Source organism: Pristiophorus japonicus, chromosome 1 (assembly GCF_044704955.1).
Source record: "Pristiophorus japonicus isolate sPriJap1 chromosome 1, sPriJap1.hap1, whole genome shotgun sequence".
NCBI lineage: Eukaryota > Metazoa > Chordata > Chondrichthyes > Pristiophoridae > Pristiophorus > Pristiophorus japonicus.
Window position 1 is genome coordinate 314,825,357 of NC_091977.1, and position 25,370 is coordinate 314,850,726.

General features: G+C 46.0%; 1 protein-coding gene across 5 annotated transcripts in view; it reads right to left on the bottom strand.

Annotated features, from left to right (window-relative positions):
* atp9b (ATPase phospholipid transporting 9B) overlaps positions 1-25,370 on the bottom strand; it is a 468,699-nt gene that overhangs the window by 154,861 nt on the left and 288,468 nt on the right. For all 5 annotated transcript variants that reach the window (XM_070888575.1, XM_070888576.1, XM_070888574.1 and 2 more), the window contains one exon: positions 23,921-23,996. In XM_070888575.1, the coding sequence (XP_070744676.1) occupies positions 23,921-23,996 (76 nt within the window). The remainder of the gene's footprint in view (positions 1-23,920; positions 23,997-25,370) is intronic.

Below are 25,370 nucleotides of genomic sequence, written 5' to 3' on the forward strand. Positions count from 1 at the left end.
GGTGAGGCCACACCTGGAGTATTGTGTACAGTTTTGATCTCCTAACTTGAGGAAGGACATTCTTGCTATTGAGGGAGTGCAGCGAAGGTTCACCAGACTGATTCCCGGGATGGCGCGACTGACATATCAAGAAAGACTGGATCAACTGGGCTTGTATTCACTGGAGTTCAGAAGAATGAGGGGGGATCTGATAGAAACGTTTAAAATTCTGATGGATTTAGACAGGTTTGATGCAGGAAGAATGTTCCCAATGTTGGGGAAGTCCAGAACCAGGGGTCACAGTCTAAGGATAAGGGGTAAGCCATTTAGGATCAAGATGAGGAGAAACTTCTTCACCCAGAGAGTGGTGAACCTGTGGAATTCTCTACCACAGAAAGTTGTTGAGGCCAATTCACTAAATATATTCCAAAAGGAGTTAGATGTAGTCCTTATTACGAGGGGGATCAAGGGGTATGGCGAGAAAGGAGGAATGGGGTACTGAAGTTACATGTTCAGCCATGAACTCATTGAATGGCGGTGCAGGCTCAAGGGGTCGAATGGCTTGCTCCTGCACCTATTTTCTATGTTTCTATGAAAGAGAAAATAGAAAAACATCTAAAAAAACAGAACTATAACAATGGATTGTCAACATAGATTTCAAAAGGGAAAGTCTTGCTTGACCAACCTCATTGAATTCTTTGAAGAGGTAACAGAGAGTCGACATGGATAATGCAGTAGATGTAATGTATCTAGATTTCGATAAGGTACCACACAATAGACTAATGAATAAGGTCGGGGGACAGGAAGCAGAATGGTTAGCTGGCTGGTTGAATGACAGAAAACAAAGAGTAGGGGTAAAGAGTAGCTATTCAGACTAGCACAAGTTGGGAAGTGGACCAGGATCAGTGCTGGAACCATTGCTGTTCACAATTTATATTATCGATTTAGATTTTGGAATCAGAAACACAATTTCTAAATTTGCGGATGACACAAATCGGGAGAGATAGTCATTACTGAGGAGGGCTGCAACAAATTACAAGACGACATTAATAAACTTGCAGAAAAGGCACATATTTGGCAATCGAATTTCAACATAGACAAGTGTGAGGTATTACATTTTGGTAAGAAAAATAAAGTGGTCACATATTACTTGGAAAATAACAATCTAAATCGGGTGGAGGAGCAAAAGGATCTGGGAGTACAAATAAACAAAGCAATAAAAATTGCTACACAGGTCAATGAGGCCATAACAAAAGCAAACTAAGCAATAGGATTAAAATAAAATTGTTCCTGGGATGTGGGCATCACTAGCAGGGCTAGCATTTATTGCCCATCCCTAATTGCCCGTGAGAACGTGGTAGTGAGCTGCCGCCTTCAACCACTGCAGTTGGTGTGGTGAAAGTACTCCCATATTATTGTTAGAGAGGGAGTTCCATGATTTTGACCTAGCAATGAAGGAACTGTGATATATTTCCAAGCCAGGATGGTGTGCGACTTGGAAGGGAACTTAGATGTGATGGTGTTCCCATGCGCCTGCTTGCCCTTGTCCTTCGAGGTGGTAGAGGTCGCAGGTTTGGGAGGTGCTGCCGAAGAAGCCTCGACAGGTCACTACAGTGCATCTTATAGATGGTATACACTGCATCCATCCACTGTGCACCAGTGGTGGAGGGAATGAATGTTTAAGGTCATGGATGGGGTGTCAATCAAGCGAGCTGCTTTGTCCTGAATGGTGTTGAGCTTCCACTCATCCAGGCAAGTAGAGAGTATTCCATCACACTCCTGAGTTGTGCCTTGCAGATGGTGGAAATGTTTTGGGGAGTCAGGTAGTGAGACATTCGCCACAGAATACCCAGCCTCTGACCTGCTCTTGTAGCCACAGTATTTATGTGCCTGGTCCAGTTAAGTTTCCGGTCAACAGTGACCCCCAGGATGTTGATGTTGGGGGCTTTGGTGATAGTAATGCAGTTGAATATCATGATGCGGTGGCTAAACTTTCGCTTGTTGGAAATGGTCATTGTGTGGGGCTAATGTTACTTGCCACTTCCCAGCCCAAGCCTGAATGTCGCCCAGGTCTTGCTGTGTGTGGGCATGGACTGCTTCATTATCTGAAGAGTTACGAAAGTGCAATCATCAGCGAACATCCCACCTTCTGACCTTGTGATGGAGGGAATGTCATTGATGAAGCAGCTGAAGATGGTTGGGCCCAGGACACTGCCCTGAGGAACTCCTATAGCGATGTCCTGGGGCTGAGGCAAACTACAACCATCTTCCGTTGTGTTGGGTATGACTCCAGCCAATGGAGAGTTACTCCCCCCTCCCAATTCCCACTGACTTCACTTTTACTAGGGCTCCTCGATGTCTCACTTGGTCAAACACTGCCTTAATATCAACGGCAGTCACTCTCACCTTACTTTTGGAATGCAGTTCTTTTGTTCATGTTTGGACCAAGGCTGTAATGAGGTCTGGAGCCAAGTGGTCCTGGCGGGATCCAAACTGAGCATCAGTGATCAGGTTATTGATGAGTAAGTGCCACTTGATAGCACTGTCAATCACAACTTCCATCACTTTGCTGATGATTGAGAGTAGACTGATGGGGCAGTAATTGGCCGGATTGGATTTGTCCTGCTTTTTGTGGACCGGACATTCCTGGGCAGTTTTCCACATTGTCAGGTGGATGCCAGTGTCGTAGCTGTATCTGGAACAGCTTGGCTGGAGGCGTGGCTAGTTCTGGAGCACAAGTCTTCAGTACAACAGCCGGGATGTTGTTGGGGCCCATAGCCTTTGCTGCATCCAGTGCACTCAGCCATTTTTTGACCATGTGGAGTAAATCCAATTGACTGAAGACTGACTTATGCTGTCTTCTTTCGTATGGTAGTAGCAAAGCAAATCAAATGTCAATATCCAAGCCAGATATCCAGGCCAAAGCTTCCTGTGCAACAGTGTGGATATCTGGTCCGCTGCCTGCAAACTTCCTTTGAGGGCAGTGGTTAATGATGTGCTCAAAAGTCTGATTAGCAGCTCCAGATTCACATGATGTGGATGCTTTAATCTTCCATCTATGGAGAAGGTGCCATCACCTACCATGACCAGTTTTGAGGCGGTTGATGGTTGTCCACTGTTTGTGAAGGTTTGATCCTTCAGGTGTACCTGTGGGGTCCTTTGTAAGGAATCCATTCTGTAAGCCACAATTCTTCCAAGCATTGCACCATTGGTCATCAAGGCTGAGGGTAAATCGCTGAAGGCTTTGCCAATGGTCCAAAATGGCCTTCTAGATTTGAGATGGGTTGGTGGTAATTTGTTCAAGTCAGCCTGAATCATGTCTTTGCTGGTGTAGCGGTTGCATTCTCTGAGAGACTGCATATTGTCGGCATCGGTGTGGTAGCACGATGGTTGCAAGCACGGGCAGCCAAGGTGCTGGAGTCAATAAAAGTGTACTGGTGATAATTCTCAATTGGACATCAACGGATTTGACATGTGGATTTAATAGCCATGCTGGAGAACAGTACTCCGCTGTAGAGCACACCAGGGCAAGTGCTGCCGTACGGAGTGTTTGAGCGTCTCCTCTCCATGTGAATACAGTGAGTTTCTGATCTTGTTGACCCTATTCTTTAGTTTCTTCCCAAAGTTTTGGAGATGCTGTCTATATGACAGGGTGCCATCAAGCGCGACTCCTAAATAGGAGGATTTTTTGGCATGGTTTACCTCTGCAGGAGATTTTCAAAGCTTGCTTTGCTTGATAGGTGTTGGTGGAATGTTGAGGTGATGGGCTTTTTTCCAGGTTTGGCCGAAGTTGCCATCGGCGGAAGTAGGCCTAAATCCTCTGTAAATTTCTGGTCAGGGTCTCCTCGGTGACGGACAAATTCATATGCGTGGCCAAGGCAATGTCATCAGCATATATGAACTTGTGGGACTCTGTTTTGGACAGGTCACTGGTGTAAACGTTGAATAATATGGTTGCCAGGACAGAACTCTGTGGGAGTCCGTTGTTCAATGTCCTGCATCTGCTCTAGCATCGGTTGCTAAGCATGGAGTTGAGAAGATGAATCATTGTTCTGTAGGCTAAAACGGTGGAGAGCTTGAAAAGCAGTTTATGCTTTCATACTGTATCATACGCTGCTGACAAGTCCACGAGTTCTACACCGGTCTTAAGCTGGGGCTGGAAGCCTGCTCGATGAGTGTTGTTAAAGCTGCCACTTGGTCATAGCAGTTACAGCTGTTCTGGAAGCCCCCTTGCTCCTTGGCTCGTTGACGGGGCAAGTTTGTGGCTTCTGTGATGGTGGGGACCTCAGGAGGATGCCGAGATGGTTGCAAATACTTCAGCCTTTAGCACTCTCGCGCTGGGCTCTGCCATCACTGAGGATGGAGGTGTTCATGGAGCTTTCTCCTCCCTTTAGTTATTTAATTTCCCACCACAGTTCTCGACTGGATGCGGCACAACTACAGAGCTTTGATCTGATCCATTGATTGTGGGATCACTTAGCTATAGCATGCTACTTCCGCTGTTTAACATACATGTAGTCCTGTGCTGCAGCTTCCCCAGGTTGGCAACTCATTTTTAGATACGCCTGGTGCTGCTTCTGGCATGTTTTTCTACGCTCATTAAACCAGGGCTAGTCCCCTGGCTTGATGGTAATGGTAAAGTGAGGGATATGCTGGGCCATGAGGTTACAGATAGTGTTGGAATACAATTCTGCTGCTGCTGCCCCACAGCGCCTCCTGGATGCCCAGTTTTGACAAGAATTGAAAAGTAGAGAAGTTATGCTAAACTTGTATCAAACCTTGGTTAGACCACACTTGGAGTACTGTGTGCAGTTCTTGTCGCCATATTATAAAAAGTAAATAGAAGCCAATGGAGAGAGGTGAAAAAAAAGATTTACAAGGATGATACCAGGATTGCAAGTTTGCATCCATCAGGAAAGGATGAACAGGCTGGGTCTCTTTTCTGTTGAAATGAGAATATTTGGGGGGTGATCCCATAGAGATTTTTATTATTCTGAAAGGTTTTGATAGAATACATACACAGGGAATGTTTCCACTTGTGGGGAGGAGCAAAACTATAGGCTATCAATATAAGATAGTCACCAAGAAGTCAAATAGGGAATTCAGAAGAAACTTATTTACCCAGAGGGTAGTGAGAATGTGGAACTCGCTACCACAGGGAGCAGCTGAGTTGAATAGTATAGATGTATTTAAAGGGAAGCTAAATAAGAATACGAGCAAGAGGAGAACAGGGACTTATGCTGATAGCAATAGATGAGGAAGGATGGGAGGAGGCTCAAGTGGAGCATAAATACCAGCATGGACTGGTTGGGCCGAATTTCCCGTTTCTGTGCTGTATACTCTATGTCATTTATTAATGAATGAGTTGAAAGGAAAGTTAGCAAAAAAATTCAGTATTCAAATCTATTTCTCCATTATACAACAGCTACAGAATTGAACTTTGGACTTTGAACTTAGAAGGCAGAATCATTCAGAAGTTGCACAACATTGTTTCTCCCTGTGATTTTTTTCTGCACTCTGGGAATAAAGGGAAATGAAGCAAACAAGTGTAGAAATAAGTTGAACCAAGAGAGGCTTTTGAGAACCTAAGCTCTGAAAGCTGCATTCTTGGAACAAATTGCAAAAAGTATTTTCCTTGATGCGGCAAATACAGGTCTAATTCCAGATAGTAGCAAGACTAGAAAAAGTAACCACAACCCGTGAATAAAAAGTTCACTGCTGAGGGTGTACCAGCATCTGACCCTTGGTTGGCAGCAATACTGTCCACTTGACCTAGATTTTCGATCAAATGATAAGCCTTGCACCAATAATCAATCTGAAAAATGCTGAAAATATGGAAATAGATTTTCTCTTCCATCACCCTGTTGAAGAAGCAAACAACTGTTCTAGTGTCCAACAAAAAGTATGAACTGGAGAAGGGTTGAAAGTGGTGCTCTCAGTATATACAGATAATTTTGATTTGCGTATGAGAACACAATCTTGAAATTTGTCTCAAGGCACAAAAGCAGGAAGCTTGGCATATAGGAAGAAGGACTGTAAAAGCATTTAGGAAGAAATATTCAGGTTAGTGGAATGGGCAGAGAGGTGACGATGAAGTAATACATTTTTGGAGAGAAAATATACAAGTAATGCGAGTATATACTTAAAGAAGAGATACTGATACGGATGAACAGAGATACCCAAGGGTTCAAATACATAATTCCCTGAAAGTGAGAGCACAAAGTAGATAAAGCCATTACAAGACCAATATAACTTTGGGTCACAGAGTACAAGAGTAAACAAGTAATAATAAAACTATACAAAACATTAGCTAGGCTACAGTAAAGTCAGAGAGAGAAAACAGTATATATTCATCAGAATGATGCTACTGGTGGAAACTCTTCGGAAAGACTGGAGATATGGGACTATTTCCACTGTAGCAGAGAGCAAGAGAAAATTTAATCAAATTATGAGGTTTGACAGAGTGAATAGGGAAAAACTATTTCCTCTGGTTGGGTGTCAGTGATGGAGAAATATTACAGAGGGATGTTGAGACTATGAAATACTTTACCACAGGTTGAAGTCGAGATCATTGCATCTTTAGGGTAATTTGGATAAATACTTGAAGCAGAGGAAGATTAAAACAGAAGAGAAGGCACCAGGCAGTTGATTAGTGTTGGATTGCTCTAGTGAAGAGCCAGCACACACAACTGGCTCATTCTGTGCTGTAATCTTTCACCACTGTCTGGGCTTCAAGTTCACTGATCTGGTTTGAGGTGACCCAGCCTTTGGCAAAGCAAGAGAAATCATGGTCATAGCTGCAGCTCGTAACTTAAAAGAATACCCGGTTCAATGATCAAACCTATCAACTCTAATTCAGAGCAGTTTATCTGCACCACGTGTGACAATGGAAAATGTCTGGGATTGGATAGATCTTGCATTCAATATACCACTCAGACCCAGAATTTGCAGGAATGGTTCTATTGTTGTATCTTGAGATGGGCAAAGCTTTCAGCCTCCCAATGTCAGGAATTACCCCAAGGCTTGAAAGGCTATACCTAGAGTCTGGTTTTCTTCTAGCACCTTTTCCTTGTGTGAATGGCCTGTCAAATCACAGACTGCATCTCTCAATTTCAAATCTACTCTCTTTCATAATGGGTTAATGTAGCCTGAAGCTCACAATTCCCATGTTCTATCACTACTAGAGACTGAAATATATTACAGGGTCTGTTTGCAATAGCAGATTGAAATTGCACCCTTTATCAATACAATGGCATAACTTGCAGTGGAATTAGAGTGTCTACCGAGCAACCAAAACCTTGCAGGTGCACTGGCATTTTAGATGCACTGTTCCAAATCAGCCTAAATCAAAAGCAATTTTTGGCTTAATTTTTGACAAAAAAATCTATCCCCTAACAGACTTGTCTCCAATCTATCATTTTAAAATTCAACAAAACAAGTGGAACCATCTTAGAACATTAATAGATGTAAAATCATACTATTATATATCTCCTGTGCCGTTCTTCATGGGCAGACCAGGACATGAAGTGCAGTATCTGTTGTAAACAATGGTCCCGTGACAGCCTAATAAATTGTAATACAGTAAATTTACATAAGCAATCTAATCACATTTGGCTCAAAGAAAAATTACATGCCTTGCATACCTGTAGTGCAACATACAAAAAACCTCATCCCAAACACCATTAACTTAAGATTTTTTCTTTATAGCTTAGATGGTATAAGCATAACATAAGAAATAGAAGAAGTAGGCCTTGCGGCCCCTCGAGCCTGCTCCGCCACTTAATACGATCATGGCTGATCCGATCATGGACTCAGCTCCACTTCCCTGCCTGCTCCCATAATCCCTTATTCCCTTATCGATTAAGAAACTGTCTATCTCTTTCTTAAATGTATTCAATGTCCCAGCTTCCATAGCTCTCTGAGGCAGTGAATTCCACAGATTTACAACCCTCTTTTTAAAAAAAAAAATTCCTCCTCATCTCAGTTTTAAATGGGCGATCCCTTATTCTAAGATTATGCCCCCTAGTTCTAGTCTCCTCTGTCAGTGGAAACATCCTCTCTGCATCCACCTTGTCAAGCCCCCTCATAATCTTATACATTTTGATAAGATCACCTCTCATTCTTCTGAATTCCAATGAGTAGAGGCCCAACCTACTCAACCTTTCCTCATAAGTCAACCCCCTCATCCCCGGAATCGACCCAGTGAACCTTCTCTGAATTGCCTCCAAAGCAAGTATATTCTTTCTTAAATATGGAAACCAAAACTGCACGCAGTATTCCAGGTGTGGCCTCACCAATACCCTGTATAACTGTAGCAATACTTCACTGCTTTTATACTCCATCCTCTTTGCAATAAAAGGCCAAGATTCCATTGGCCTTCCTGATCACTTGCTGTATATGTGCATTTGTGTTTCATGCACTAGGACCCGCAGGTCCCGCTGTACTGCAGCACTTTGTAATTTTTCTCCATTTAAATAATAACTTGCTCTTTGATTTTTTTCTGCCAAAGTGCATAACCCCACACTTTCCAAAATTACACTCCATCTGCCAAATTTTTGCCCACTTACTTAGCTTGTCTATGTCCTTTTGCAGGTTTTGTGTGTCCTCCTCACACATTGCTTTTCCTCCCATCTTTGTATCGGCAGCAAACTTGGCTACGTTACACTCGGTCCCTTCATCCGTTAATATAGATTGTAAATAGTTGGGGTCCCAGCACTGAATCCTGCGGTACCCCACTAGTTACTGGCTGCCAACCAGAGAATGAACCATATATCCCGACTCTCTGTTTTCTGTTAGTTAGCCAATCCTCTATCCATGCTAATATATTACCCCAACCCCGTAAACTTTTATCTTGTGCAGTAACCTTTTATGTGGCACCTTGTCAAATGCCTTCTGGAAGTCCAATTACACCACATCTACCTGGTTCCCCTTTATCCACCCTGTTTGTTACATCCTGAAAGAATTCCAGCAAATTTGTCAAACATGACTTCCCCTGCTGAAAAAAAACAAATTGTCTTTCTTTCGTGTACTGTGCCGGACATTTATAAACTTTCTGTTTAGATATAGTTCTAATGGAGCAGAAAGAAAATTGAAACTTTTAAGTGTATACCTCACTTTCACACAGGCAATTTCTGCACAGGAACTGGAGCTCTCCAGTTCTTTCCATCGAGTTGTCATGTGACATGGATTGTCCTGGTGTAGCGTAATAATTCCATAGAACTGGGCGCAAACTCCCTTGATGCATTTCTCACAAACACGCAATTCAACAGTTTGAAATCTTATGTACCAGATATATAAACAAGACAAAAACTACATACAAGGAAAAAGGACTTGCATTTATATCGCGCCTTTCACAACCACTGGACATCCCAAAGCGCTTTACGGCCAATTAAGTACATTTGAAGAGTAGTCATTGTTATAATATAGGAAACACAGCAAGCTCCCACAAACAGCAGTGTGAGCAATGTTTTTGTTATGTTGATTGAGGAATAAATATTGGCCAGGACACTGGGGATAACTCCCCTGCTCTTCTTCAAAATAGTGCCGTGGGATCTTTTACGTTCACCTGAGAGCGCAGACGGGGCCTCAGTTTAATGTCTCATCTGAAAAAGAGCGCACCTCCAACAGTGCAGCACTCCCTCAGTAATGTACAATCAGTCTACATTTTTCTGTGCAAGTCTCTGGAGTGGGATTTGAACTCTCAACCTTCTGACTCAGGAGAGTGCAGCCCACTGAGCCACAGCTGACTAGGTCAATTTGGAACTGTAAATGTGTAAATGTGCTCCAGCACTGAGCCCTGCGGCACCCCACCCGTCACTGCCTGCCATTCTGAGAAGGACCAGTTTATCCCTACTCTCGGCTTCCTGTCTGCCAACCAGTTCTCCATCCATGTCAATACATTACCCCCAATAATATGTGCTTTAAATTTGCACACCAATATCTTGTGTGGGATCTTGTCAAAAGCCTTTTGAAAGTCCAAATACACCACAGATGTATTTGGCCTATGATGGGGAAAATAATAGAGGAGGTGGTGTAGCCTTAGTGATTAAGGGTGAAATCACTTCAATAAGGAGAGGATATAACTCGAGGTAAGCAAGCAGTGGAGACTTTATGGTTAGAATTAAGAGATAGGAAAGGATTTAAGACTATAGTGGGATTTGTGTATAGGCCCCCTGGTAGCAGCTGTGATGTGCTAGAATGTATAAATGCAGAGATTAGACAAGCTGGCCTTTTTATCTGGAGGACTAGAGTACAAGGGGGCAGAAGTTATGCTGCAGCTATACAAAATCCTGGTTAGACCACACCTGGAGTACCGTGAGCAGTTATGGATACCACACCTTTGGGAGCAAATATTGGCCTTGGAGGGATTGCAGCACAGATTTACCGGAATGATACTGGACTCCAAGGGTTAACTTTCGAGAGAAGATTACACAAACTGGAATTTAGAAGGTTAAGGTGTGATTTGATTGAAGTTTTCAAGATATTAACAGGAACAAATAGGGTAGAGGAAAAACTATTTCCGCTGGTTGGGAAGTCTAGGACTAGAGGGAAATAGTTTAAAAATTAGAGCTAGGCCGTTTTAGAGTGAAGTCAGGAAACACTTCTACATGTAAAGGGTGGTCGAAGTTTGGAACACTCTTCTGCAAACGGTAACTGATGCCAGGTCAATTGTTCATTTTAAATCTGAGATTAACAGATTTTTGTTAACCAAAAGGTATTAAGGGATATAGGCCAAAGGCCAAATGGAGGTAGAACACAGATCAGCCATGATCTAACACAGGCTCGAGGGGCTAAATGTCCTACCCCTGTTCCTATGTTTAGGCTGTCTAAATCATTTGCAGCAGCGTGACTATATCGAATTCAAAAGCTACAGTATGCATAGACCTTTTAATAAGGCAGTATATTTACAATACACAAACTGTTATTCTCAGTCATAATTTTCCCATTATTACTATAAACAAATCAAAATCTCAGTGTAACATCTTTTTACTTCTTAGCTGCGACTTTTAAGGCTCTAAAGGGGGCTGGAAAAATTTTCATAACTGCACTCACTTAGGGCTCAATTTTCCCCGAGCCCGCTTTCTGGCGTATTGCCAGAGTTACGCCGCTTAATTAGGTAAATAAATGTGCCATAAAAAAATCTCCGAAGTTTCCCCAATGTTTGGCCTCTAATCTGAAGCCGCGCAGCTTGGCCAGTCGCGTCGGGGGGTGGAGCCTGCAGCCTGCGCTGGAAAAAGGAGCCAGGCCTTCTGCGCAGGCTCGGGGGAAAAAAACTGATGTTCTTGACGTCGCTGAAATAGCTGCGCATGCGCAGTAGAACTCCGAGTGAGGTGCCTTCCTGGTCAGCTGCGGTGAGTACTCTCCTCCGCCGAGCCTCTCCGGTACCTTCCCGCCGCTCTGTCGCCCCAGATTTCAAGCTGGCTAGCTTGCTCCCTTCACCCAGAGCCTCTCCGGTGCCTTCCCGCCGCTCTGTGGCCCCTGATTTCGTGCCGGTCCAGGTCCGCTCCACTCCCTGCCCCAGCCCAGGCCGAATGGCCTTCGATGTACTTACCTGCGCCGATTTCTTTAACTCTCCGCAAGGATTTTCTCGAGAGGCCACATGCGCTGGCCTAAGTAGAAATGGAGTAACTATTAGCTGGCCAAAGTTGCCTAAATGGCCAGAATTGGCGTAAGTGGATGGTAATGCCCCTTTGAGGAAAAAATAATGTAATTTAAAAAAAAACGTTACTGAGTTATGCTCGTGCAAATTGATTTGGGAAACTGGGGATTTTTAAGTTAGGCCAGAAAAAGCAGCCTACTCCAAACAAAAACGGTGCAAATACTGGGGAAAAATCGAGCCCTCAAGTCTTTTTATTTAAAATCACCAAAAAAATCAATTCAGATAACAAATTTAGTTTTTAAAATACAAACATTTTTGTGCAACATTTATAAATAAATGATTTTTTGCAAACCAATACTGAACAGCAACACAACAAGCCTAATGTAAAAAATTACGTAACCTGATTCACAATTATCTCAATTATTTTGGTTCAAAATTGGCATGGGATCAAGCGGTTCAGAGAGTTAAATGCCTGGCTCAAGGGCTCAATTTTCCGCAAGCCCGTTTTCTGGTGTATTGCCAGAGTTGCGCCGCTTATTTAGGTCAACAAATACGCCAGAAAAACTTGTCTGAAGTTTCCCCGATGTTTGTGCTGTAATCTGGAGCTGCGCAGCATGGCCAGTCGCCCTCGGGGGGTGGAGCCTGCAGTCTGCACTGGAAAAAGGAGCCGGGCCTTCTGCGCATGCATGGGGCAGTGATGTCGTGGAAATGGCCGCGCATGCGCAGCAGAACTCAGAGTTGGTAATCGGCCAATTTTAAAGAGCAATTTGTGTGTGTGTGCCAGAATGAGTGTTGTGTTTTGAAAAATCAAAGCTACATGCAGAAGTAGTGCTGCGTGTCTGAGAGCATTTGAAAAAGTGCTGTGTGTGTCTGAGAGCAGCTGCAACAATCCAGCAATACAGCAATGTGGACCAAGGACAAAGAATTTCTTGCTGGAAGAAGTGGAGACACTAGTTACTGTGATTGAGAACAGATGGCAGGAGCTGGATACCAGCAGAGCGGACATAAAAGTGCCACCAAAAGAAATGAAGAAATGCTGGAACCAAGTTGCAGAAGATTTCTGCGCAATGGTGAACACCGAGAGATCTGGAGGCCAGTGTAAAAAGAAATGGCAGGACCTTGGTCAAGTAGTTAGTGTAAGTAATATTTTCATTTATTCAATGCAATTGTAAATGTGACCAGCTGTATATGTCCCACCCTGCAGAAAGACACCCTCTCTTAAAAAGTAGCATTTTCATCTTTGCAGAGGAAATTGGCCCACAACAAAAGGGAAAGAACTCGAACAGGAGGAGACCCGTCAACTCTGCACCCACTGACAGACACCCTTGGAAGACGGGGTCGCTGCTTTGATGGGTCCTGCCTGGAGAAAAACAATTAGTACTGCACAAGCTGGGCCCACACTCGATGGAGAGGGCAAGTCCTGAAAATTCATCGTGGCCCTTCAAATCAGCCTGCTGCCTGGCCTGCTATGTGTGAGCCTACTCATGCCACCCATCCTGCCCCCTCCCTCTGCTGTTAATCATTTGACTGTTCGGTTATATTTTGCAGAACCTGAGGCCAATCCTGAAGATGCAGAAGATTCAGACGTGGACGAGCCTGAAGAGAACATCTTCCAATCCAACCCTCCAGACCAACATGGGGGTGAGGGAGAGGAGACGGAGATGGATGAAGACCACACTGTTTTACTGACTTTTGAGGAGGTGCTGCTCACAGCCCCTTCCATGACGAGTGGTTTGAGTGCCGGTGGGACATTCCATGGTTTCCCACCTTCCGAGGTTGCGGGTCCCAGTCGTGGGTTGCAGCAATTCACACCCAGAGCCCCACCGTCCCAGGCTATGGGTTCCATTGTTGGGGTGCAGTGAGGCACACCCAGGGGTCCACTGTCCCAGGCTGAGGGTTCCAGTGGGATGCAAGGCAGACACAGGGTAAGGGAGAGGAGAACTCGATCACGCTCTCCTGAGATGCAGGATCTAACAGATGTGGTTCAGATGATGTCATTGAGTGCGGAGAGTATTGGCCTTACCCGATCACTCCTGGACACAATCAGTGGGTGAGTGATGAGGTAGCGGGACTGTCGGGAGAAGTAACAACACTTGCCGGGACCATCAGTGAGGGAATAGTGTCCCTAAAGGAGGGAATGTCAGAGGTAGTGCAAACCACGTCAATGGCCATGAGGGAGGGAGTGCCAGAGGTAGTGCAAAGCACGGCACTGCCCGTGAGGGAGGGAATGTCAGAGGTAGTGCAAACCATGGCACTGGCAATGACTGAGGGAATGTCAGGGGTAGTACAGGCCATCAGGGAGGGAATGTTTCAGTCTGCTGAGACACTGTCAGGGTGCATGAGGGACGGTATGTGTGAGTTAGCTGCTGCAATAAGGGAACACGCCCATTGACAGAATCAATTGCCACTCCCACGGCAATCCCCACACCAGCCTCTAAAGAGACCCAAGCCGGGCCTTCCACATTAGGGGGACCCACCCCCCCAAGAAGTGCGCATTACCTGAGATGTTAGAAGGAATAAGCTTGGTACCAAGCTCAAAATCACTGCGCCATCACCTGTGGGCAGGGGTGGTGGACAGTCCAAGACCAGGCTCAGTGGGCGGTGTTAGAGTAAGGGGGATGAGAGATGGGTGCAGCCTTTCTTTGCTGCTGTTGTTGTTGTTGTTGATGTCGTTACTCTTGTAAATGTTCTCAAATTAAAAGTTTATTGTAAGTTATGTAAATTTACAAGTATAAGTGATTTTAAAGCTTTTAAGTGATCTTAAAGAGTCATATTAAAGTAAAGTTTGATACAAGGATAATTTTATTAAAGTTAAGTACATTGTAAACTTTAGAATAAAATATATTTTTACATTAAAACTGAATCATGTTCCATTAACACAGCACAACATTACGGAACAGCTCCAAACAATAAACATGTCCATGTGGAATAGTTGTCGCTGAGCCCTCGGGCATCAGTAAAGCATTCACGGATGAGCTGCTGGTGCAAGGCTCGAGCAATCGTTAAAGGAGCACGATGGCCCGCCCTCCTTCGACGGCGTGCTCTGGCCTCATGCACTTGCATGGTTTCCTCATCCTCGTCATCATCCTCCCCCTCCTCCTCCCCTGCATCTTCCATATCATTATCATCAGCCACTCTCAGCGCAGGTGGATCGACCTGCTGCTGCTGCCTCATGATGGCTAAGTTATGCAGCCTGCAGCCATCATCATAGGCAGTCCCTCAGAATCGAGGGAAGACTTGCTTCCACTCCTGAAGTGAGTTTTTTGGTGGCTGAGCAGTCCAATACGAGAGCCACAGACTTTGTCACATGTGGGACAGATAGTCGTTGAGGGGAGGGGTGGGTGGGACTGGTTTGCCGCACACTTCTTCCGCTGCCTGAGCTTGATTTCTGCATGCTCTCAGCGTTGAGACTCGAGGTGGTCAGCGCCCTCTCGAATGCATTTCCTCCACTTAGGGCGGTCTTGGGCCAGGGACTCCCAGGTGTCAGTGGGGATGTCGCACTTTATCAGGGAGGCTTTGAGGGTGTCCTTGTAACATTTCCTCTGCCCACCTTTGGTTCGTTTGCTTTGAAGGAGCTCCAAGTGGAGCACTTGCTTCGGAAGTCTCGTGTCTGGCATGCGGACAATGTGGCCTGCCCAGCGGAGCTGATCAAGTGTGGTCAGGGCTTCTATGCTGGGTATGTTAGCCTGAATGAGGATGCTGATGGTGCGCCTGTCCTCCCATGGGATTTGTAGGATCTTGTGGAGACATCGTTGGTGATATTTCTCCAGCAACTTGAGGTGTCCACAGTACATGGTCCATGTCTCTGAGCCATACAGGAGGGCAGGTATTACTACAGCCCTGTAGACCACGAGGGCCTGGTCTTCAAACACTTTTTTCCTCAGGCGGTTGAAGACTGCACTGGCACACTGGAGGCGGTGCTGGATCTCGTCGTCGATGCCTGCTCTTGTTGATAGGAGGCCCCCGAGATATGGGAAGTGGTCCACGGTGTCCAGGGCCGTGCAGTGGATCTTGATGACTGGGGGACAGTGCTGTGCGGCGAGGACAGGCTGGTGGAGGACCTTTGTCTTACGGATGTTTAGCGTAAGGCCCATGCTTTTGTATGCCTCAGTAAATAGGTCAACTATGTCCTGGAGTTCAGCCTCTGTATGTGCGCAGATGCAGGCGTCATCCGCGTACTGTAGCTCGACGACAAAGGTTGGGGTGGTCTTGGATCTGGCTGGAGATGGCGCACGTTGAACAGGTTTCGCACTGCTTCTGTAGTTTAGTTCCACTCCAGCGGGATGCTTGTTAACTGTGAGGTGGAGCATGGCGCCGAGAAAGATTGAGAAGAGGGTTGGGGTGATGACGCAGCCCTGTTTGACCCCAGTCCAGACGTGGATTGGGTCTGTGGTGGATCCGCTGGTAAGGATCAAGGCCTGCATATCGTTGTGGAGAAGGCGGAGGATGGCGACGAACTTTTGGGAGCATCCAAAACAGAGGACGATGCTCCATAGACCCTCGCAGTTGACAGTGTCAAAGGCCTCCGTAAGGTCGAAGGCGGCCACGTATAAGGGCTGGCACTGTTCCCTGCATTTTTCCTGTAGCTGTCGTGCTGCAAAAATCAAGTTCGTTGTGCCCCATAGGGGACGAAATCTGCACTGTGACTCCAGGAGGAGCTCCTTGGCCATGGGAAGAAGATAGAAGATAGCAGAGGAGGACTCCAGCGACGACTTTCCCAGTGGCTGATAGCAGGGAGATTCTTCTGTAGTTGCTGCAGTCGGACTCGTCCCCTTTGTTAAAGATGGTCACAATTACTGCATCTCAGATCCTCCGGCATGCTCTCCTCCCTCCAGATGAGAGAGATGAGGTCGTGTATTCGCGCCAGCCGTGCCTCTCCGCCATACTTCAGTGCCTCAGCAGGGATTCCGTCCGTATCCGTAGCCTTGTTGTTTTTAAGCTGTCTTATGGCTTTTTCTACCTTGTGCAGTGTTGGGGTCTCATTAAGGTGGTGGCGGGTAGCATGCTGTGGGATGGAATCGAGAACACTCGAGTCAAAGGCATCGTCTCGATTGAGGAGATCTTCGGAGTGCTCCTTCCAGCAGGCCCTGACTGCCTCGGTGTCCTTGATGAGTGCTTCCTCGTTCTTGGCCAGCAATGGGGTGGGGCCTTGGGTGTTTGACCTGTAGGTAGCCTTGACTGCGATGAAGAATCCTCGTACATCATGGTTGTCGACCAGCTGCTGTATCTTCTGTGCTTTCTTAATCCACCACCTGTTCTTTAGGTCCCAGGTTTTTTGTTGGACCTCAGACTGGAGCCGTCTCTAATGCTGCTTTGCTGCTCCCGCGTTGGGTTGCTGTTTAAGTCTCAGAAATGCCCTGCGCTTGCAATCTATTAGCTTTTGGATCTCCTGGTGTTGCCTGGTTGAGTAACCGAGCGTCTCTTTGGAGGCACTGGTTATGGAGGCCTGGAGGACAGACCAAGCGTTGTGGGCATTCTGCGTCTCGGTGTCGTCAAGGCACGCCAGGTTAGCTGTGAGGCGCTGGCTGTAGAGGGCTCTCTTAGCTGGTCCTTAAGTGCTCCGGCATTGAGTTTTTTGCTGCACTGCTTCTGCTGCCCCCTCCGCTTTGAGGCTATGTTGATGTCGATGATGGATCGGATTAGGCGGTGGTCCGTTCAGCAGTCGTCGACTACTGTCATGGCGCAGGTGATGCGCACATCCTTGCGATCCCTGGCTCAGACGATGACAGTCGAGCAGGTGTCAGTGTTTCGAGTGAGGGTGTTGCCACAATGCCTTGTATTTGTCCCTCTGGCGGAACAAGGTGTTGGTGATGACAAGGTCGAGCTCTAGATATTTTGTCAGGAGTAGGATACCACTGGAGTTGGCTTTTCCTACCCTCTCTGCCAATCACGCCCCCCCAGAGGTCTGTGCCCTTGCCAACCCTGGCGTTGAAGTCACCGAGGAGGATCAGTTTGTCGCCCGCGGGGACGCAGGACAGGGATTTTTTGAGAGGTTGGTGTAAAAACCCTCTTTGGCCTCATGAGTTGCATCCAGTGTTGGGGCGTACGCACTGATGACTGTAGCGCACTGGTTCCGGGATAGGGTGAGTCGAACAGTCACGAGGCGTTCTTTAGCCCTGCAGGGGGAGTCTTTGAGGCAATCAACCAGCTCGTTTCTGATGGCGAAGCCGACACCGTGGCGACAGCGTTCTTCCTTTGGTTTCCCTTTCCAGCAGAAGGTGTAACCTCCACCTTGTTCCTTGAGCTGACCTTCCCCTGCCCGCTGGGTCTCGCTTAGAGCGGCGATGTCGATATCAAAGCGTCTAAGTTCCCGGGCAACGATGGCAGTGCGGCGTTCCAGCCTGTCGCTGTTGGGGTTGTTCATGACGGTCCTGACGTTCCAGGTCCCGAACTTCATGTTAACGGAGTGGAAGATGCCTGTGCGTGAGTTCTTTTAACGTGGGGTGGTCGTTGCACACGGCTACCACACAGGCTTAGCTGAGCCAGATCTTGAACCAGTGGCAAGGGGGTCCAAGACGACTGGAGACCAGGCACTGCTATATGAGTCTAGTAGCCTACAGCGAGATGTTGGCCGCAGACTCGGCGCTGGGTAGCGCCCTTGGTGGTAGGTGGTCCGAGGCCGGGTTGGGGGAAAGCATTAGGACGGTCAGTGGCCCACCGGGGTTCAGGGTGGAAGGACAGGGGGAGGGGTGGTCACAGCCATGGTACTCGCCACATATTGGAGGTGGAGCAGAAGCCAGGTCGCATGTGAGGACGGAGAGCTCCAGTCGTCGCTGAAGGACATGGGGAGGCTATTTGCCGACGTGGGAGAGGGGGACCCAATCGTCGCTGAGGAGGTCGTCTGTCACCATGGGAGGTCCAGCCGTCGTCGAGCAGGCCTCGACTCGGTCGTGGAGGAGAGGCCCATCCGCCGCCGCTGGAGGTGTTCCGATCGTCGCTGGAGGGGGGTGGAGGCCCGATAGCCAGGTCCAGGTCGAGGGCGCCGCCTCCGGAGGCTGCCGGGGAACATCGCTGGAGGTTGCCGGAGGTTGATGTGGTGGGAAGCCTGTGGTAGGACCGGACGGCCTGAACTCATGGGACACGCCAGAGTTCGTCGTGGGTCGTCTGAGGTCGCTGAAGGATGCCGATGGGCGATGTGGTGGGAAGCCTGAGGTAGGCCCGAATGGCCCAAACTCATGCGACTCGCAGGGTTGGGACTAGGTTAAGGGGTAAGGGTTTGGGTTTACGTGCTTAGACCCCCTATTAGGGTCAATTTGGTTAGGGGAGGTTTTGACAGCTGGTGGCGGGGGGGGGGGGGGGGGGGTTGAAAGTTGCCGAGAGCTGGTGGGAGTTGTTTGGAGTGGGTGAGCTCCCTCGGGACCTACCACCTCGGCGGTCATCTTGCAGCACACAGCAGTGAACTGACCGACAATCTCAGGGGAGTACTGCAAGTAGCCTCCGGAATGGTCCAGGCATCGGAAACGTTGTTTCAAGATGCCAATGGTCCTCTCTATGATGCTGCGCGTCGCAATGTGCGACATTTTGTATTCACGGTCAGCTTCCGTCCGGGTTACACGTAGGGATATCATGAGCCAGGTGGTGAGGCCCCAGTAGCCAGTTCTGCCCTTCTGGCTGCTGCTCAAACATGGCAGATATAACACTGTCATGTAGGATGAATGCATCATGGGTGCTGCCAGGGTATCTTGTATCGACTGACATGATGCGATGCATGTCGTCACACACGAGCTGCAGATTAGTGGAGTGGAAGCCTTTTCTATTCCTTAACATCTCGGAATCCTCCAAAGGTGCTCGCAAGGCGATGTGGGTACAATCAATGCAGCCCTGTACCTTTGGGAAGCCAGCAATCCTTGAGAATCCCACAGCGCTGTCATGGATTGCTTGGGTGGACATAGGGAACTTGAAGTCATTCCTCCGCGCATACAGTGCAGCCGTGGAGACATGTATTGCATATTGAAAGTTTGCGCACACATCTCCAATTGTAGCTTGAAACGATCCAGAGGCATAGAATAAAAGTGCAGCTGTAACCTTCATTTCAACTGACAAAGCAGTCCTGACGCTTCTCGGCTGCAGGTCTGGTCTCAGCAACTCACAGATCTCACGGACAACTTCGCTGTGGAAACGCAGCCTTCTGACACAGTCTGCATCACTCAGGTGCAGGTACAAACGCCTATCTTGATATACCCGAGGTGGGTAAGGCCTCCTGCCCAGCACCCTACGGGCTCTGATGTTCCTGATGCGATGAGCTCTAATCAACTGTCTCCTACGTAGCACCATGATGCAGAACGCTCGCACAAGGTATGTCATTGTGAGTATTGCCCCCATACTTAAAAGTTAAAGCTCAAAACGGCAGGAAAGCAGGCAGCCGCCACCTCCCCCTCCCCCCGCCCCGCCCCCTTCTCCCCACGAGTCTTGTGACCTCTCTCTCTCCTTCCCCGGGCACCAAGCCTTCAGATCGGCTGTCTGCAACCCTCTCCGGTCCCCGAGTGAGGTGCCTTGCTGGTCCGCTGTGGTGAGTACCTCCCTGGTCCGGTCTGTGGCCCCCCCGAGTGCGTGCCTGTCGGTCAGTTTGCTCCCTCCCTCCCCCGCAGAGCCTCTCCGGTCCCCAGTGCAGTGCCTTCCCGGTCTGTGGCCCACGAGTGAGTGCCGGTCAGTTTGCTTCCTCCTCCGCTGAGCCTCTCCGGTTTCGAATGAGTGCCGATCCAGGTCCGCTCCGCTCAGATTCCTGCCCCTAGCCCAGGCCGAATGGCCTCCGATTTACTTACCTGCGCCAATTTCTTTAACTCTCCGCAAGGGTTTTCTCAAGAGGCCACATACGCTGGCCCAAGTAGAAATGGAATAACTATCAGCTGGCCAAAATTCCCCAAATGGCCAGAATTGGCGTAGGTGGCTGGTTATGCCCCCTTTTGGAGAAAAAAAAACGTACCTAAAAAAAGCGTAACTAAATGAGTTACGCTGGTGCAAATTGATTGGGGAAACAGGGGATTTTTAAGTTAGGCCAGAAAAAGCAGCCTGCTCCAAAAAAAATGGCGCAAATACTGTGGAAAATTGAGCCCATAGAGTGGTGTGGGAGGACGGAGTTTCAATTCGTAGAGCAATGGCACCAGGACTGGGGAAAGAGGAAGCTGTTCCGTTGGGACGGGCTCCACTTAAACCGGGCTCAGACCGGGGTGCTGGCGAATCGAATAACTAGGGCTGCAGATAGGACTTTAAACTAAAAAATGTGTAAGGGGGGGGGGGGGGGGGCGGGGAGGGGTCAGGTGAGGGGCAATGTAGATACCTAGAGAAAGGTCAACACATTAGAGCAGTGTAGCAATTTGGGTAAAAATAAGCAGAATGCGACAGGAAGGAACAGAGAATTTAATGGTAGCAGTGCAACAGAGAATAGGGTCAAAGCAGGGAATAATGGTAAAAAAATTAAATTAAAGGCTCTTTATCTGAATGCACGGAGCATTCGTAATGAGATAGATGAACTAGTAGCACAAAGAGATAAATAGGTTTGATCTAATAACCATTACAGTGACGTAGTTGCAAGGTGACCACGGTTGGGAATTAAATGTTCAAGGGTACTTGATGTCTAGAAAAGACAGGCAGAATGGGAAAGGAGGTAAAGGTGAAGATAGCCCTGATAATAAAGGATGACATGGACAAGAGAGAAAGGATCTTGGCTCAGAAGTTCCAAGAAGGAGAGTCAGTATGGGTGGAGATAAGGAATAACAAAGGGCAGAAAACACTGCTGGGAGTAGTATATAGGCCCCCTAACAGTAGCTATACCATTGGACAGAATATTAATAAATAGTAGGAGCTTGTAACAAAGGTAATGTAATAATCACGGAGGACTTTAATCTTTATATAGACTGGACAAATCAAATTGCCAAAAGGTAGTCTGGAGGACGATTTCATGGAATACATTCGGGACAGTTTCCCAGAACAATACGCCATGGAACCAACCAGTGAACAGGCTATTTTACATCTTGTATTGTGTAATGAGACAGGGTTAATTCGCAATCGCATAGTAAAGGATCCTCTGGGGCAGAGTGATCATAATATGATAGAATTTCACATTTTATTGGAGAATGACTTGCCCAAGTCCGAAACTAGAGTCTTAAACTTAAATAAAGCCAATTACATAGGTATGAAGGGCAAATTGGCTATGGTGGATTTGAAAAATAGATTAAAAGGTATGGCAGTAGATAAGCAGTGGCTAGCATTTATTGAAATATTTCATAATTTTCAACAAAAATACATTCCATTGAGAAACAAAAACTACACAGGAAAAGTGATCCATCCATGATTAACTAAAGTTGTTAAGGATAGCATTAGATTGAAAGAACAAGCTTATAATGTTGCAAATAGGAGTAAGCCTGAGGATTGGGAGAATTTCAGAAACCAGCAAAGGATGACCAAAAAATTGATAAAAAGGAAAAAAATAGACTGCGAGATAAAACTAGCAAGAAATAAAAAAACAGATTGCAAGTGCTTCCACAGTATGTAAAAAGGAAGAGAGTAGCCAAAGTAAATATTGGTCCCTTGGCTGAGGCAGGAGAAATTATTATGGGGAATAAGGAAATGGCAGAAATTAAAAAAAAATATTTTGTATCTGTCTTCACAGTAAAAAATGCAAACAGCATGCCTAAAATGGTGAGGGTGAGAAACTTAATGTAATTCATGTAAGTAGCGAAAAAGAACTAAAGAAACTAATGGAATTAAAAGCTGACAAATCCCCTGGACCTGACGGTCTACAGCATAGGGTTCTAAAAGAGGTGGCTGCAGAGATAGTGGATGCATTGGTTATGATCTTTCAAAATTCCCTAGATTCTAGAATGGTCACAGCAGATTGGAAGGTAGCAAATGCAACACCGCTATTCAAGAAAGGAGAAAGAAAACAAGGAACTACAGGCCAGTTAGCCTGACATCAGTCATCGAGAAAATGCTGAATTTCATCGTTAAGGAAGTGGTATCAGGGCACTTAGATGATTAGGCAGAGTCAACATGGTTTTATGAAAGGGAAATCATGTTTGACAAATTTATTAGAGTTTTTTGAGGATGTAACTAGCAGGGTAGATAAGGGGGAACCAGTGGAAGTAGTATATTTGGATTTCCAAAAGGCATTCGATAAGGTGCCACATAAAACATTATTACACAAGATAAGGGCTCATGGGATTGGAGGTAATATATTAGCATGGATTAGCATTGGTTAACAAATAGAAAACAGAACGTAGGGATAAATGGGTCTTTTTCAGGATGGCAGGCTGTAACTGGTGAGGTGCTGCAAGGATCAGTGCTGGGGCCTCAGCTATTTACAATCTATATTAACGGCCCAGATGAAGGGACCGAATGTAATGTATCTAAGTTTGCTGATGATACAAAGCTAGGTGGGATAGTAAGCTGTGAGGAGAACACAAAGCGTCTGCAAAGGGACACAGATATAGAACTAAGTGAGTGGGCAGTGAGGTAGCAGATGGAATATAATGTAAGGAAATGTAAGGTTTGGTCGGAAGAATTTTTTAAAATACTATTTTTTTTTTTTTTTAAATGGTGGGAAACATTTAAATATTGGTGTTGAGAGATTTGGGTGTCCTTGTGCAATAAACACAGAAAGCTAGCATGCAGGTACAGCAAACAATAAGGCATGTTGTCCTTTATTACAAGGGGGTTGTGGAGTATAAGAGTAAGGAAGTCTTGCTACAATTGTACAGGGCCTTGGTGAGACAATACCTGGAGTACTGTGCACAGTTTTGGTCTCCTTATCTAAGGAAGGATATACTTGCCTTGGAGGCGGTGCAACAGAGCTTCACTAGATTGAATCCTGGGGTGAGAGGGTTGACTTATGATGAGAGATTGTGTAGAATGGGTCTATACACTCTGGAGGTTATAAGAATGAGAGGTGATCTCATTGAAACAAGATTTTGAAGGGGTTTGACAGGGTAGATGCTGAGAGATTGTTTCCCTTGGCTGGAGTGTCCAGAACTAGGGGGCATAGTCTCAGGATAAGGGGTAGGCCATTTAAGACAGAGATGAGGAGGAATTTCTTCACTCAGAGGGTTGTGAATCTTTGGAATTCTCAGCCCCAGAGGGCTGTGGATGCTGAGTCCCTGAATATATTAAAGGCTAAGATAGATAGATTTTTGGAGTCTAGGGGAATCAAGGGATATGGAGATCGGGCAGGAAAGTGGAGTTGCGGTTGATGACCAGCCATGATCTTATTGAATGACGGCACAGGCTCAAAGGGTCATATGGTCTACTGCTGGTCCTATTTTTTATGTTCTTAAAAACAATGCCATAAACTTCAAAGGGTTATATGCTGTCTCTGTAACGACTCATGAGTAACCAAATAACACTCACCAGAAGCTACAACTGTGCTGGCCCAAAGTGTGTTTTCTGTTCCCAGACTTTCATGGATAGAAGGTTCACTATCATCCTGCAATCAAATAAATGCAAAGTATTTTCCATTTGTGCAAAAATAAAATGCTCAGTGTTAAGACAAAACAATTCTTTGTCAGTACTGCTTACAACTGCAAAACAGGGTTAAAACTGACAGGCAACATTCTAGGATTATTGATCTTTAAATCAGATTACAACACTGGGTGCAATATTTTTGCTGTGCTGCAAACAAATGGTCAGAGAATCTATTGCAAGAGGAATTCTGTTGCATAAAATCAATGGTATTCCTTTTGTTTCCTCGCCAATTTTCTTCCCTTGCCCCTAAAGGCATCAGCTACTTGCTGGTTGTGTTGTTCTGTAGAGGGCATTCAGTACTTCACCAAATGACCATCATTCAACAACATGTACCCACCATGTGGGGATCACTTGATCTCGATCCTATGCTTGCTCAGTATCTAGACACACTATCAGCAGGACTCACTAAATCGTGTGTAGGAGTGGGGAACAAGGTCCAATTTTCCCCGCTCTAACCCAGGGCACCAAGACCAATTGTGGCTCCGACACTTCTGCTTCTGGCTGAGATCAATTATCTTACTGCAACTGAAAGATTGAAATTGAGATATTCCTGGTCTGTTCGGCTCAAATACACATGAATAAAACAGGTCAGTGGAGCTAAACTTAATGTTATTTCGAAGGAAGCTCTTTCCTAATGCTTTTTGCATAGACATATTAAAGCGACATTATGATCATAATCATGCTAATTTAATATTGTACAAGAAACATAATGGTTAACTCCTGGAATAGACAACAAAAAATGTTAAAAAATGATGCAACAGCAAAGAGCTTTAATTAGCTCAAAATCTACTATTCATAACAGATAATACACATTAATTACCAATCAATAGGTTTTCAGTCACAAAAGTAATGCAGGACGACACTTGTATCTACAATTTGCGTTTTGACCATAATAGCAATCTTGTTGTCTGCGAATGTGCGTAACATTGAACAGACATCATATTCAAAAGTACAACAGATATCCAGATAGTAGCCAAATACAATTGGGTGGAACTCTATGCACAAACCAGGAGCCTGGTAAGAAGCCGTAAATATTTGCACATCACCCATGAGTACAATTTTCCATGACGTCCAGATATGCACACTCCTCAGGAGAAACTAAAGCATGTTCCTGAAGAGGGACTCATCAAATCTCACCTGCACTTAAATTGGACCGTCAGCGTGTGACTGTGTAAACAGAAACTGTTCAGATATCTGTACCACACAAGAGTTTATTTTACCACATGCCTATAAGCTTTCCCAAATGATCTTTGCTGCAGTTCACATAATAGATGTCAATCATAACCCTGTAAAGATATGATAATATAGTACCAAAAGATTGATTGTTTACTTGTTC